Source organism: Amphibalanus amphitrite, unplaced genomic scaffold (genome assembly GCF_019059575.1).
Source record: "Amphibalanus amphitrite isolate SeventyFive unplaced genomic scaffold, NRLGWU_Aamphi_draft 001696F_arrow, whole genome shotgun sequence".
Classification (NCBI taxonomy): domain Eukaryota; kingdom Metazoa; phylum Arthropoda; class Thecostraca; order Balanomorpha; family Balanidae; genus Amphibalanus; species Amphibalanus amphitrite.
In genome coordinates this window covers 49,646-64,884 of record NW_024883189.1, presented here as the reverse complement: position 1 = coordinate 64,884, position 15,239 = coordinate 49,646, and the positions used below count along the sequence as shown (strand labels likewise).

The following is a 15,239-nucleotide window of genomic DNA, read 5'->3' as shown; positions in this document are numbered from 1 at the left end:
ACTTAGCAGCACATTGGCTTGACGCTGGACTGCCAAGTGACAGTCTTTGAATAAAACGATAAAATAAGTGAACCATGTTTTCACAGACGTTTGGTGAAACGGTTGCAGGAAAATAGCGATCGGTGGACAGCTTTGTTATAAAAAAAAACAGGAAAGGAACAATATGTAAATACCTATCATCCAACAGACAGCTGCAATTTTACCATTGGATAAACTAGACCCTGCACTATCACCGTTTTCAACCGTGCGACCTTAGCTCACATTAAAAAAGAGTATTGGAAAGCGTCTTGCTTCGCTACCTCATGTTTTTTTTATAGAAGACCATACTTAAGACTGCAATGAAACCATTGTTTATTTCAAGTAATGAACTAACTTTTAAGTACACGTACGTCCCGAGTGATTTTGCGCATGCATGCCATATCATGCGTGCATCCTTCTCTCGACGCCATCATTTTTACGCAGAGTGTCAAGCATGCACCTCAGGTGCTTGGTGTTTCATGTTTTACAGATTAGGGACGCGGGTCTTCAGGTTTCTGATGGCGGGAGAAGACAGTGCATACAGCTACCGTTATTTGGCGCTTTTCCTGCTTCACATGTGTCAAACAGGCACAATACTATTGCAGCGGAAGGTCATTGTGCAGCTGTTGGAGGTGATGGTACTTCCCATGAACACCGTTGGAGAGGAGGATGCAGACTTGTCCTCCTCACTAAAGTATAAATTTGCTAAACTTCCTGTTGGATTTAGGCCATGCTGGCGCCAAGATGCATATTCACCCACACAATCTCTAAGGCGCCAGGATAGTTATTAGTTAATAGTTGCTCTGGTGCCATGCGAACAGGTAGACCTGTAGGGTCCGTTGATATGCCCCCTCCCCTCCCTCCCTTCTGGCATTATCAGTACCCCTCGAGTACCTAATCGCGAAGACGACCCATGCACCGGCGAGTCACTAGGCAGAACGGCATGTTACATGTGTCAAACATCAGGTCAGAGACTGTGTGTCTCGTTCTATCAATTTAAAGCAAACATTGCTCCTTAACCACCCATATCTCTACACTACAAAACTCAATGAGTATACATACCAATCGCCGTCATCTAACTTCATTTGCATTGTGCATTCTGCATTGTTCAGGTATCCTGTTACGTTTTCATGAACTCAAATACGAGTTCATGATGTTATCAAAAACGTATGTCATCAAAAGCGTAGTACGTTAACACGTGGCCACTAAGGTCTTTAAGTTGTATCGTGTGTAAAATTTACAAGACATACTCGCTATCATATCCGCATGTGCATTGCTAGGCCGTTATCCAATTAGTGAACACATGAAGAAGCATGAGGAAACCAGGCGTGAGAAGTGCCGCCCAGAGACAAAACTCCTAAAAGACGCGAGACGAGTGAAAAAGGCATAATCGTCAGGCTTACATCGCTCAGTATATTAAAGATTGAGATAAGATAACAAATTTTCACACTGTGCATAGATCATCAGATCCAGTACATTGGATTTGAGGTCACGTGTAATCCTAACCGTACCTGGGTTTGTAAAACTGTTTGGTTCCAGGGAAACTGTTACAGGAAGGTTACGGCTGGCCATGTCCAACAGAGCTACCGGATCACTGGGTGGCCTTTTAGTGTTGGCGACATCATTGTCTGTCCCGGGCGACACAATGTGACCAGGTTTTCACAAAGAATCAACAAAGACCCCGTGTCCGCCATCCAAAATGCATTCTCAGAATTCTGTATCTTCCTGGGTGTGCAGTTTTATTTAGTGCTGCTCGCACGCACGGCTTCAAGGATGTTTTCCTTATTCGGTGTATAAAACTGCGGTACGACCTTGCTTCATCAATAATGCGACCGTATCCAAGAACGTTATGGCTTTGTGCGGCGGCGTCGACCTTGTGGCGCGCTGTGTGCCTGGCGGAGGAATGCTGCGCCGGTGCGTCGGCCGATCGGCGCAGCGCACCCACCGCCCACGGCTGTGCGTGCCAGTCGGCAGGCTGTCAGATCCGCCCCTCCCCCCCCCCCCTGCTGACGGGACACCATTTCGACCGATATGGGCCGCCGTGCCCTCACGCACACGGCGCTAAGCTCTTTGTTTGAATTGCTATCCTATTCTGTATCACGAGAGGCGTGATGACGCGGGCGGCAGACGTCAACGACCATGCTGACATCATTTGGGTCTAAAAATGAGACCCGGCCATGGCTCATTAAATTGTAAATGCTGGCGCCCACAATATGATTTGTGTTTATCTATTTCAAACAATCTGCAGTTACCGTCACATTAACCCTCGCATGTGTGCGGCGTTTGCCAGAGCTGGGGCATTCCACGATAGATCGTACCAGGCCCGTCACCCTCATCTCTCAGATTTTAATGAAAATCTGTCCTAGGGGTAATCATAGGCCCCAAAGACGCCTGGCAAAATATCAGACTTCTCAGATCAAAACTTTTTGAGTTATATTGCATTACATTTTTTTAACTTCGGCTCGTAATGGTGAGTTTAATGGCCTATAACTCAAGAACGGGTTAAGTAACCAACAAACAGTAAACAACACTAAGCTTGCGATGAATCAAAAATTAATATTTTTATTTAAAAATTCCAAAGAAAAATTTTCATTGTTGAGCAAAAACCTTAAGCTTTTTTCATTTGCCTGTAATGACTTTTGGGACCAAAATTTTTCACATTTTTATTTTTTCAAAATAATCTTCATGACATTGCAAATCGACATGCAAAAAAATAGAAAGGTGTTCTTTCTATAAATTCCTCATTTTCCCGCAAGCAAAATGGGTTTCGGAGGGGTTGATACGACCCCAGCACGCCGTTTCGCTTCTAATAGAGCTAGAGCCTCGCAGAAAAAAACGAGCGTGTGTGCCGTTACAAGTCGCAGCGATTGGTACCCGATTTTAAGGTCTCAGGCTAACCGGTAGCGTTTGAGGTCAGGTCAAGTGACTGAAGTTACGGGTTCGGTTTTTAGTAAATAACTTCGCAAAAAATGGCCGCAGAGCCGCGATTTTGGCATCACTGTGTTCGCCTAGCTCAGGTGCATCGAATGGTATACTTTTTGCTAGGGTGAGGTCAACTTAAGTAGTTGACCTCGGGTCAAGGTCAGGTCAGAGCCCCTCAGGTCACGAAACTGGGCAAAGGGTATTATATGGCATAGCATTCGATTCGGAAGGTCTTCCCGAGTCCATTGGTGGCTTTCCCGACTCTCTAGCTCCATTTGATCGGGAGTTATTGACGAAAAACTCGTACGACCCTAGTGACGTCATAAATGACGTCACGCAAGGTTAACAATGCAAAAGTGAAGCATAAGGAGTGCATGAAATCACGATACCATGTACGTGAGATAGTTTTAGATCATTCTCGGCGCCAAAATAACAGTTTTTATATTTCCCCATTGACTTATAACAGTGATGTCACGTGACCGACCTGACCTCATGTAACCTTAAAAAATTCCCAGATATACAAGTTATGAGACCTCTGGAGGACACCATGTATGCGTCCTGTAACTTTCATCTCGGACAGCTATGGTCATTGGCGTCCAAAACAATGTCAGAACCAAACAGCCTTTTTCACCCTCGCGCTTATAGGAAAGAGGGTTGGATGAACCCTCTTTTCACTTTTTTCAGATGACTCAGACTTCAATTGAAATTTCAGTAAGCCGTGATGTCACTAGGCAGCTTTACCACCCCATTTATAAGCTCCCCTCCCGAAATCACTATTCGAAACCGCTATCGTGACGTAAAATAAATACATACATAGAAAGAACACCTTCCTAATTTTTTGCATACTTCTTAACAATGAGCCAAATATTTTTTAAACCTCGCCCTGGCAGGGGGGGGGGTCGATGCGACCCCCCCCTAAGGTTTTTCGAAGATAGCGTAAAAACGGCGGCGCGCAGCGCCGCCAAATTTGGCACAGCCTATGGGGCAACCTTTTTACATATGACCTGAAAATTTCAGGTCCGGGTGACCTTGGGTCAGGTCACCATGTCAGAAAAACCGGTACAAGGTCATGGTCAAATTTCAATTTTCTTTTTGCACCTGTACAACTCACAGTTTTGCACTGATTTCCTTCAAACTTTCAGGATGTGCTAAGTTCACCGAGTTGTATAACATATAGTTCGGGTTTTTTGAGGTCACTGACCTGAGGTCAGTTAGAGGTCATTACGTCGTAATGTTAAGCCTATGGGAAAATACTAAATTCGGAAAATACTGGAGATATCCGCTTCGTTCTATCACTTTTGTGCTTTGAAGCCACAGTACTTAACAGCAGGTCACTTGGTGCTTCTTTGTTTGGTGTACTTATCCATGGGTCAGGTCAAATGAGGTCAACTGAGGTCAAATGACATTTTTGCCAATAACTTGGCACATAATGACGCTAGAGCTTAAAAAATGGTATCATTGTGTTCCTGGTGATCAGCCGAATCGAATGATATGCGATATGATGCAATTTGGTTAACTTTAACTTAATTTATTAATTTAAGTTTACTTAAAATTTAAGAAAAACTTTAAGTACACTTCAACAAGCTAAAAAGTATATCATTCGACGCGCCTTGACGTGCTGAGTTCACTGGTGCTTTTGTTTTTGCTCTATCTTAATTAGATCAAAAGTTATAAGCGAAAAACTTTTGACCTGTTTTTAGCGAAATTTTTACATTTATACCCCCCAAAACCCCCCTAAATATTGACCTAGAGCAACCAAATTTGCACAGGGGCGAGAACTCCAGGGGGTTCACCTACCTACCAAATTTGGTGTTTCTAGGTGCCATAGGAGCCAATCGCGAGGGGGGGGGGGTCGCATCGACCCCCCCCCCCTGCCAGGCCGTGTTATGAAAAATGCCCTGCCAGGGCGAGGGTTAAAGAAATAAAAATTCAAAAAAATTTGGTCCCAAAGTCCAAAAAATACAAATGAAAGAAAACTCGATATGTCATGTATCAAAAATAGCACATTCTTCGAAATTTCAAAAATACATATTAATCTCTGTTTCATTGCAAGTTCAATGTTATATAACATTTGGCATTTAAATAATCCGTCTTAGAGTTACAGCCCGCCAAACTTAGCGCTGCAAAGCAGGATCCAAAAAATGTTATACACCATAACTCAAAAAATACTTATCTGATAAGCCTGAAATTGTTACAGGTGGATTCAGAGCCCCTGATTACCCCTGAGACCAATTCTCGTCAAATTCCGAGAGATGAGGGTGTCAAATTGGAAAAAAGTGGTACGATCTATCGTGGAATGCCCCAGCTTCTAATGTGTAGGGGGGGGGGGGGTCGGTTGGACCCCCCCCTTGCCGTTTGGCCCCTGATCGAGCTAGAGCTTCGCGGAAAAAACGAGCGTGTTGCCCGTGACGAGAGGAAGCTGATGATACCCAATTTTAAGGTCCTAGGTCATTGGGTGACCTTCCAGGTCAGGTCAATGACCCAAAGTCGGGAAAATCGGGACCTGTTAGAAAGTCGTAAAGTGTGGCTTCTAAGAGGTTTTTCGGGGTGCTGATCACGAATATCGTGTTAGTTTTGATCACAGATGATGTCTTTAAGCATTTAGACCAGGTCGGGTCAGGTCAGGTCAGGTCAACCAGAAGGCATCGTGACGGGTATTCTTAGTACGTGTCAACCGCCTCTGACAGCTTCGTAACATGTTACGAAGGCACCAAAACTACTTCGTAAATGTTCAAATGGTTGCTAAATTCGAATTCAGCTCCAAAAACTAGCCTAGAAACATGTACAGCTCGAAAAATTGAACCGAGGTCACCCGAGGTCACCAAAGGTCAATGACCTGACCTGACCTTCAGGTGACCTTGACGCCCACCCTAATGCATGGAAGCAACATCAAATCACATGTTTGAACGTTTGAATCCACGAAAAGCTTGCAAACGCGCGGCTAATGCGAGCCGACATACGCAGAATCGTGATTCCGGCCTCGGAACATGGTCTCGGAAAAGAGGTCACAGGTCAAAGGTCATTTGGGTCAGGGTCATGAAATTTTCAGGGTAGGTGTAAAATTGATCAATGTGAGGGTACTGAAAGTTTCGTCGCGATCGGCCGTTTTTTACGTGAGTTATTCGCGAAAACCCATGGGGGGGTCCATCCGCCCCCCCATTCACATGCGAGGGTAAATAGCGATCTTGAAGTTAGTTTATAAATACCTCTCTAGCTTCTGTGCCTAATCTCACAGATTTTGGTGGTTACATAAGACGCATGTAGCAAAGCTTCCACAATGAGTGCTATGCGCACATCTACAAGCAAAACTTCTGAATATGACTATCGTACGCTGCTGAGACATGTTTCAGCCTTGTTCGTCATTTTTATCTAGCCTTTGTCCTTCGCCGAAATGTGTGGCACTGCCCAAATGCCAGGAATGAAGTGAATCGACGCCATGTGCTGGACATCGCCTGTTATTTTTCATTGTAGCATTATGACATGCTTGCAGTTATTCACATAATTTTGAGCTTACCACATATGTAGGTATGTAGTTACTAGGTTCCCAAATTTCGGGAACATATCTTCAATTTGCGTAGGTTCCTTTTACAGCCGGTGACAAGAATATCTCACCAGAAGTGACATATAATAGTGCATGTATGGCCTAAACTTTTGAATTTATTTTAAAAGGGGATAAAAACGCAAGAAATTACCCAACGTTTCGCATTTATTGCTTAGTCATGGGTCTTAGAGTGAGTGACCCATGACTAAGACCAATGGGCCATGACTCTAAAACCCATGATCTCTAAGACCCATGACTAAGCAATAAATGCGAAACGTTAGGTAATCTCTTGCGTTTTTATCCACTTTTAAAATGAATTCAAAAGTTTAAGCCATACATGCACTATTATACCTATGTCACATCCGTCATTTGATAATCCTCATCTCACCAGATATTGCGAAAAGGAAACGTTATTTTGGTCGTCAATTACGAGGAATTGGGTGTGTCATGACAAATACCTCAGTCAGCCTCAGCCTAAAAAAAAAACTGCGTAGCTGTTTATCCGGCATTCAACAGGAGAATTACGAGGAAGCAGGCAACGTAACACACCCCGCAACCACACGGTGCTCGCTCCTTGCAATCATTGCACGTCAGCGGTTATTACAGCAGCTCGAAGTTGCACCTGTGACGGATAGCTGCAGCCATCGGTCGTGCCATCACGCGGCTCAGCTGACTGCGGCCACATTGTGTAGGGTCAGCGGTCTGCAGTGCGCACCTGGCCGACCCAAGGTCAGGCGACGTCTCACCGGCTAGACGAGCCGTGGGACCCGGTCCTAACACAACATATCGGAGGCGCGCAACGGCTCGCCTGTGATGTGACTGCGTAATGCCCTGTGTGGATGTTGTATTGTGCAGGCGGATTGTATTTGAGTGTTTGTCGTACGTTTCAATATTGGTCGGTGTTTGGTTGCCGTAATGCGGTGTAATCGTGGGGCCCGCTCTGTCCTTGGTGCACCGAAACTTTCACCCAATCAAGGACGCTGCGATGCCCTCGTTTTCCTGGATCGTTTTCGCTCTTCAAAAAGCTGTCCATGCAAGGCATCGTTTTTACAGTGCAGGTACTGCATTTACTGAGCACTTTCCCAGCAGACACATACAACACTTCATGATTGATGCAGGGACGACATGTGGAGCCGGTGTTTGATCATTACAGAGGTGAGCAGTTATGGCTCTGCGTCAGCATCGACCTTCAGTGTGACTACTCACCAAATACGGCTCACGACACATTATGGTAACACTTGAAATAATATCCTGATATGGCTGGGTAACTACATAAAGCTTCTGACTATCTAGCAAGTACAAAATGCACGATGGTAAAAAATAAAACAATGCAAAATCAGTCACCTATTTGACCAGCAAATCAGGGAATGAAATTGTTCAATGCAAGGTCCTATAAATCACAGTATTCTACGTCTCCAACAAACCATGGTCCAGCCATTGCACATGACACAGATTACAAAAGTCCCATCGTCGCGGAGTGGCTTTGGCGGCCTTATCCGATGCTGATGTGCTTGGTGATGGTGCGTCCGCTTCGGCCCTGCGTTGGCCTGCAGTTGTTGACCAGAGGCCGGGTGCCGTCGGCGTCCTCGAAGATCTCTGTCCTCAGCCGCTCGAGGAAGGTGCTGCTCACATCCACCGGCTTGGCCGCCACCATCCAGGTGACGACCGGGTTGCACGGCGGCGTGGTCAGGCTGCCGTGGTAGCTGTAGAAGTTGCCGACCGCGTGCTGCAGCAGCGTCTTGAAGTAGGTGAGGTCGGATCGCCGCGTCAGTCGATTGCCGGGCAGGTCGATGGCGTGCAGCTTGTTCTCGAGACCCAGCGTCGGGAACGCGAGGCCGCCGGGCTGCTGCGCGCCGCGCAGCATCACTCCGATCACCAGCAGACCGTCAAAGTGGCGCACCGCCTCCTTGAAGCCGCCGTAGCGGCTGTTGAAGAACACAAAGTGAGCCTCGGCGTCGGTGTACTGGTCGTTTACACAGTGCTCTGAACCATGGTGCTGAGCTCCAGGGCCCCAGTGGAAGTGCATCTGCGCAAACGTGTAGGCACCGTTCATGGGTGAGCTGTAAGAGACTAGCTCCAGAAGCGGCTCGGTTTGGTTCTTTGGGAGCAGCTTCAACTTGATCTCTCGGCCAGTATTGGTGACCTCAACCTCCCCGTCTTTCAGTCCCCGGGCAAATCGCAGCTTGGGCGTCCGACTGATGGTAGTCCTGGTAGCAGTGAGTTCCACAGGGGACTGCATCGGCCCACCACAGAGTGGGTAGGAGCTGGCCCACCTGTCAGTGTCACCGTAGTCAAACGAGCCGGTCGGAGCCTTGTTGGTGTACTTGAGGAAGATCATGATCAGCCACCAGGGCATCGCCAACATGGCTGGATGCGTGTCGGCGGACCGTGCGTGCTGTCTGCGCGCTGCTGGCACGCCGGTCCGGTCCGGTTGCTCGGGCCGCGCGTCCGGCCGGCGGGTGGCGGCCTGCCGCACTGGAACAGAGCCACGGACGGCGCACCCATTTATCGAGCCGCATCGCGCCGCGGCGCCGAGCGCGCAGTGCTCAGGAAACCGCTAAGTCACCAGGGTCAACGGTCGCTCTGCGCCGGCTATCCCGCCCATCACCTGGCTATGCCGCGCAAGAGTAAAGGCTGACTTGTGGTTATATTCGCGGATTAGCATTCCTCACGCGCCACCAAATTATGGTGCTGTGACCTTTGACACGCAAGCGCTGCGATGATGTTACATAAGCACGGTAAGAATTTACCTATAGGCCTATTTAACATCATTCCAATAAACAGGTAGTTTCACTGCTTTTCATGTCCACTTTTTCACATCTCTCACGTGTTTAGTACCGCCTCGTGCCGAGTTTTTGTAGTGTGAAAACATGTAAATACATGTTCGTGCTAACCTTATACGGATATCACATCATTTTACCTTTGATGTGGCTGGGGCATTCCGGACATCGATCTACTTTTCCGCAATGTTGGGCGAACAAAAACAAGATTCGCTACGTTTCTGTAAGGTTGTCAAGAGCTGCCGAACAAAGCTTGAAGAAATCTGCTCTCCTTTTATAGCTATAAAGTTTAATACTGACCTATTTTGGACCTGTGCTTTTGAACGTTCGCGTGTAGAAATAGGAATCAAGAAAATAAATTAACAGCTACGAAGGTGACAAACTACATTCTATCATTTAACTAATGAACAAAGAAGATGAAAAACTGTCCATAAATGGAAACAGCGGCAGCCATTATTTACCAATTAGACCCCACGAAATAACAGTAAGGTACACTACAGCTAGAAATCAGTGCGGTAAAATTTGCAGTCCATGCACCATACCGGCGCTTCGTTATGCACGTTCATCTGTCCAAATTGTTCACAAACATTTTCTTTATGTTATTCTTTCATCTAAATCATCTTTCAGTAATATTTAATGATGTTATGCCTACGCTGCAATGCGTGAACTTTGCATCTCATGTTATATAAGGTTTTGACCCCAGGTCACTTACGGCTGGGTCACTGTACTTATTTTGCGAGGTATTGACAAGGTAATGCAGAGTTAGCATGACATAGCTCTTATCAGGATTGTATTTCTTTTACCCAGATGTGTCTAATAATCTACATAAAAGGTTACGTTAACTCGCGCATGACCATGTGGTATTTTTCGTAACGCGAGTGACTGGGGGGGGGGGGGGGGGCTCTATGTGCAGAGCCCCCCTCCTATCTCAGAAACTACTGGGCCGATGACGCGTACTGCAATGCACGCCCGCCCCACACCGGTGGTTATTGGTGGCGGCTGAGGCGGGGAGACAGACGGCTCGCTACCAGGCGACGGACGGTCCAGCAACATGCCCACACGGCTTAAAATGTATACATATTTTCCAAAAAAAATCAAAATTTTGAAAATACGAGATGGCGGTCTGATAGCCACGTGTATTCTCAGTTCACTCACGCAAAGAAACCGGACCTAAGCCTAAACACTGAGCTTTGAAAGCGATTATCGTAGACATTTTGTATTAAAATCGACCGACACGACGTCACTCTGACGTCGTTTCTGGCCGACCTATGGTAGCTAGAAAGTTGTTATTTGAACACAAAGTGTCAAATTGATGCCACTGAGAAACCTATAAGTTTCATGTTGATACGTCAAGCGGTTTAGAAGATATTGCAGAGAAACGGGAGAGGGGAAAGGTTATGTCCTCCCCCGCAGTCATGCGCGGGTTAATATATTTACTTGGTTAAGGTTTATCTATTACGGTTGACCTGGCTGACTGGTTCAATATGCAATGTTAACATGCTTCATGATGTTTTACCGTATTCAAAATGGCTTTTGTAAAAAAATCGCAATTCAATTTTCTTCCTTTGGCTTAAAACTTAAAAGGGTCACAAAATTTACCCGACATTAAACGTATACAAATAGTAAGAAAATTAACCTCACTCTCATTCTATCTAAAAGTAAATTCCGGATTCGAAATAAAACAAACTTTTTGAGAAGCTTTCGGCATTGCGCCATCATCAGCTCTGGAGTTGTGTGATGAATGTATTTAAGGTGTTTTACTTCACAATATCTGGGCCTCCTATGTGTTCAAAAGAATCTGTTCAAAAGAATGATGCACGATACGATACGAGGTTTATTTGATGTTAACTTATACGATGTTTATTTGATACGATGTCGATCTACATGCATGTGTGTAACGAAATGTTCTTGCGCCGCCAACTGTTATATAATATGAAGGAAGTACTGGATGAAATAACTGCAGACAAAACTATCAGCCCGAATGCATATTTTCTCAAATGTTTGCGAATAAAACTCCAGAGCTGATGATGGCGCAATGCCGAAAGCTTCTCAAAAAGTTTGTTTTATTTCGAATTCGGAATTTACTTTTAGATAGAATGAGAGTGAGGTTAATTTTCTTACTATTTGTTACAATGTCTCTCAAGTTAGCGTTGAAACATATTCAAGACTATTAAACGTATACCTCGGATTTTCGATACCGGTTACCTATAGGTAACCGATATCGAAAATCCGAGTTATACGTTTTGAACATAATGTAATTATTGATCACCGAAACGTTCAAAGCAGTTGGCTTGTCAGTGTAGCTCTGACGAGCATTAGTCTTTTTTAGTTTAAGTCCCTTGGCATGGCCTGGTGTGCATGATCTGTGACCCGGGTCTGAATTTTAGTCCTTCGTCCTTTTTTTCCACCGTCGTTTTTTAGATACATGTGGTATTTGGAATCTATGATCGGTATAAATATTTTAATGTCAAAGTAATTTTTCACACCGTATGTTAACAATGATTACTTAACCCTATTAGTGGCAGGGGGGGGGGGTTGTTTTCATCCACCCCTCAGGTTTTTCGGGAATATCTCCGAAACCGCTGAAGCTACGATGCTGAAATTTTCTGACTTTTCCTAAAACTAAATTGGGCATATTCCCTGAAAATTTCAAGTTCATAACTTTACCAGGGGCGGCTCCAGAGCACTGGGAATTGGGGGGTCCTATTCGTGAAGCGAGTCATTTGGGCGAAGATCACGATGCTGCACCAGTTTTACGAACAGTGAATGAAAGGTATCATGTGATAACATATACAGTTATTGTGCATCCTCTTTTGACACGTTTTTGCTATAATAGGCGGATCCAGGCGTCCAAAAAGGGGGGTTATGTTTTACCTCCCAACATAGGTGCCCTGACACCGCCTATGCATGACCAATACAATTGTAGTCGTTCTCTCATAAGAAAATTGTAACATAACAAGACCATTACCACCCTTTTTAGAAACAGTACCAACAAAAACCTTATTTACTATACTTTTTGTGTACCCCCAATCTCAATGATCTGTATCCGCCTATGATTTTTGAAAATGCATATTTTTAGGATCCATGTGAATTCCTGGTTCATTCTCTATCGATCGGCAAAAGTTGCGTTAAGATTGGTTCAGAAACCTGGCCGTGATAAACAGTCTAAAATGTATCTGCAATTTGCCCGTTTTTACCCCCCTCTACCCCCCCTATTGACATTTTTTAATTTTTATTTTTTAGAAATGTAGATCACGTTGAGCGAAATCGAATGCCGTTTGAATTTTGAAAATCGGCCCGTTAGATCTCGAGATATCAAGGGGGGGTCGTAAACAGCCCCCCCTGCCACTAATAGGGGTAGCCAGGAGCCTGCCACTAATAGGGTTAAGTAGGTACCTTAAGCAAATTGACATTTTTAATGTCAATTTGCGTCTCTGGGTGGCTTGACGATTGATAACCAGAAGTAATTTTTTGGCGAAAAGTTCGTAAAATATGTAGGTATCGCCTATATCGGTGATGTACCGCCGCGACCTTTCGAGATATTTGGGAGAACTGAAAAGTGAATTCGAATCGACCTCCCCTCCCCCCCCCCCCCCCCCGCCAAGGCACCGGTTAATGGGGGTCTGTTGTTTGAACCAACCATTCTGCCAGTAGAACGTGCAGTGGTGATGGCATGTTAACGATTCCACACTGTCGAGTTAGCGCAACTAAGTTTTGGCGGTATCGTTTTGGCGGCTCACAGCGGCGCTAAAGCTGCACGTAATGGTCACGTGGCCTGCACCACCTTGCCATGTAGACCGGCACGAACACTGGTTAGTGCAGAACTACGGGGTTAAATTGAGCATTACTTAACCCGCGCCCCGCTGGGGTCTGCGGAGCAACGCGCCCTGCCAGGGGGGCCAATTTGCCCCCCCCCCCCCTAAGATCTCGAGAACCACGCAACATAGCGACAAGCGGCAAACGGTGTTGGATAGCCCCATCAGGGAACTACCTTGTGACCCAATTTCGTTGACCTAGGTCAAACCGATGACGTCACAGGTCAGGTCAAATGTCGAATTTTCACCGTTTACAGGCATTTCAAGAAATGCGTTGCAAAATCGAGTAAAATGCATTTCATTGAAAATCATTAATGGGGCAATGTTCGTCAAACACATATTTTGCTATTTGAGGTCACTGATACCAGGTCAGGTCACAGAGGTCAGGTCACTGAGGGTCACAATATGAAAATATCATGTGATGCATGTTTTATGGTCCATTTGATATGCCAAATACGATTATGTGGGTCAGGCAGCCTTCGGGGTTAGTTTATATCGTTCCGGTGAAGGTCAGGTCAAGTTCAGGTCAAGGTCAGGTCAAATTAGGTCAAATTTCAAAGTTGATATTTTTGCATAAAATGGGTATCGATTCGATGCAGCTCGTCACGGGGAGTTCAATGGTGGTTTTTGTTTTGCGCTACGTGATCTAGAATTGCTAAAAATTGAGTTTAAAATATGACGTCATCAATTTTGAACAGTTTTTTCGCTATAACTTGGCCAAAAAAGGAGGTATCGATCTATAATTTTGTATGTATATAGAAGAGCGCAGGGAATATCACATATATTCCGTTTTTTTCGAAATGCGGAAACATTTTGGTATTTTTTTAGTTTTTCTTAAAAAATCATTTTTTTAATTTTTGGGGCTCAAAATCCCTAAATTTTGAAAATCCTAGATAGCAGTTTTGTAGCGCTGTTTTTTGTCTACATAACCATGTAAAGAACTTTGAAATTGCTTGGTAACTGTAGCTTTTGTGAGCGTTTCAAGATTTCATTCTTTTTGCTCTTTTTTGCTCGAACATGACCTCAGTTTGACCTCAATAACTCCTGACCTAAGGTGACCTAAGACTTGAAATTTGGTGTGAAGGTGTGAAATTGATGCCCGGAAAGGTACTAAAAATTTAGCGGCGCTGCGCGCCGCAATTCAGGAAAAACCACAGGGAGAGGGGCCAAATTGGCCCCCCCAGCGGGGCGAGGGTTAATAATTTTTCGGCCTGAATAAGTAAAGCTGGCCCTCTGAGGTCCTCTGTATCGCTAAGGCGCTATGGTCATGTAAAATCGTGGATTTAGATAACCAGCGTCTATGCAATAACTTTTAATATGAATTATAATATAGACAAGTGGTACAGAATAAATGCAATGCAGCATAAACCCTTCCAATGAGGAAATGACATTGCCTTAGATCAAATCCTCAACTGAGCCATTTAATGTCAATTCTTGACGAGTGAGACGAACTGCTGCTTTAAATAGGTATAGTACCGTTTTCACTTAAAATATTACAGCATACACATATGAGCCTTTGTTTGCGCTTGTTTTGCCCACTCAAGGCCAAACCAAATCGTTACCCTTAGGGAAAATCTGCGGGCACGAACGAAGTAACTTTAAGTTGCAGGATACATCCAATGTTTTCCCCTAGATTTTTAGCACAATTAGTTCGTGAGATATGAGCGAATCAAATACATTCAAGATCGTCAACGAAATGGCGGAAAATTGAATATGGATTAACTCTAACAGCTCAGTCTTTTACCCGACAAAAAATATGACATAAGTAGGTGGTTTATCGATTACCGCTGTCGCTATGTGGCAATGTAGGCATACATGATTGCATATACCTACAAATATGAAATTTATTAATGTTCAGCGCTTTGATTTCGTGGACCTACAGCAGTGCACGTGGTCTACCAAAGAAAGTCGCCAAATACTGGGCGGCCATGGAAATGCCTGGCATTGGCACCGTTTCGCGGCTAGCCGGGCGCGTTCTCACGGAGCCGGACACGTGACAGCCGCCAGCAGCGTGCCAGCCGTGCCGCGCGATTGTCATCGCGAACCAAATACGACCTCCGGACCGGTCGCGGTCCGCAGCGGGGCGACCACGACAGCGCGCGGTCGTCGGCGCATGGCGTGCGGGCCGCTCGACCGGCCGCTGGTGCCGTCGGCGCCACTCAG

General features: G+C 45.3%; 1 protein-coding gene across 1 annotated transcript; it reads right to left on the bottom strand.

The window, feature by feature from the left end:
• Positions 1-7,849: 7,849 nt before the first annotated feature.
• LOC122374694 (carbonic anhydrase 2-like) lies at positions 7,850-9,626 on the bottom strand. Its single transcript, XM_043353612.1, has one exon. The coding sequence runs from the start codon at positions 8,844-8,846 to the stop codon at positions 7,974-7,976; it is 873 nt and encodes a 290-aa protein (XP_043209547.1). The 5' UTR covers positions 8,847-9,626; the 3' UTR covers positions 7,850-7,973.
• Positions 9,627-15,239: the final 5,613 nt, after the last annotated feature.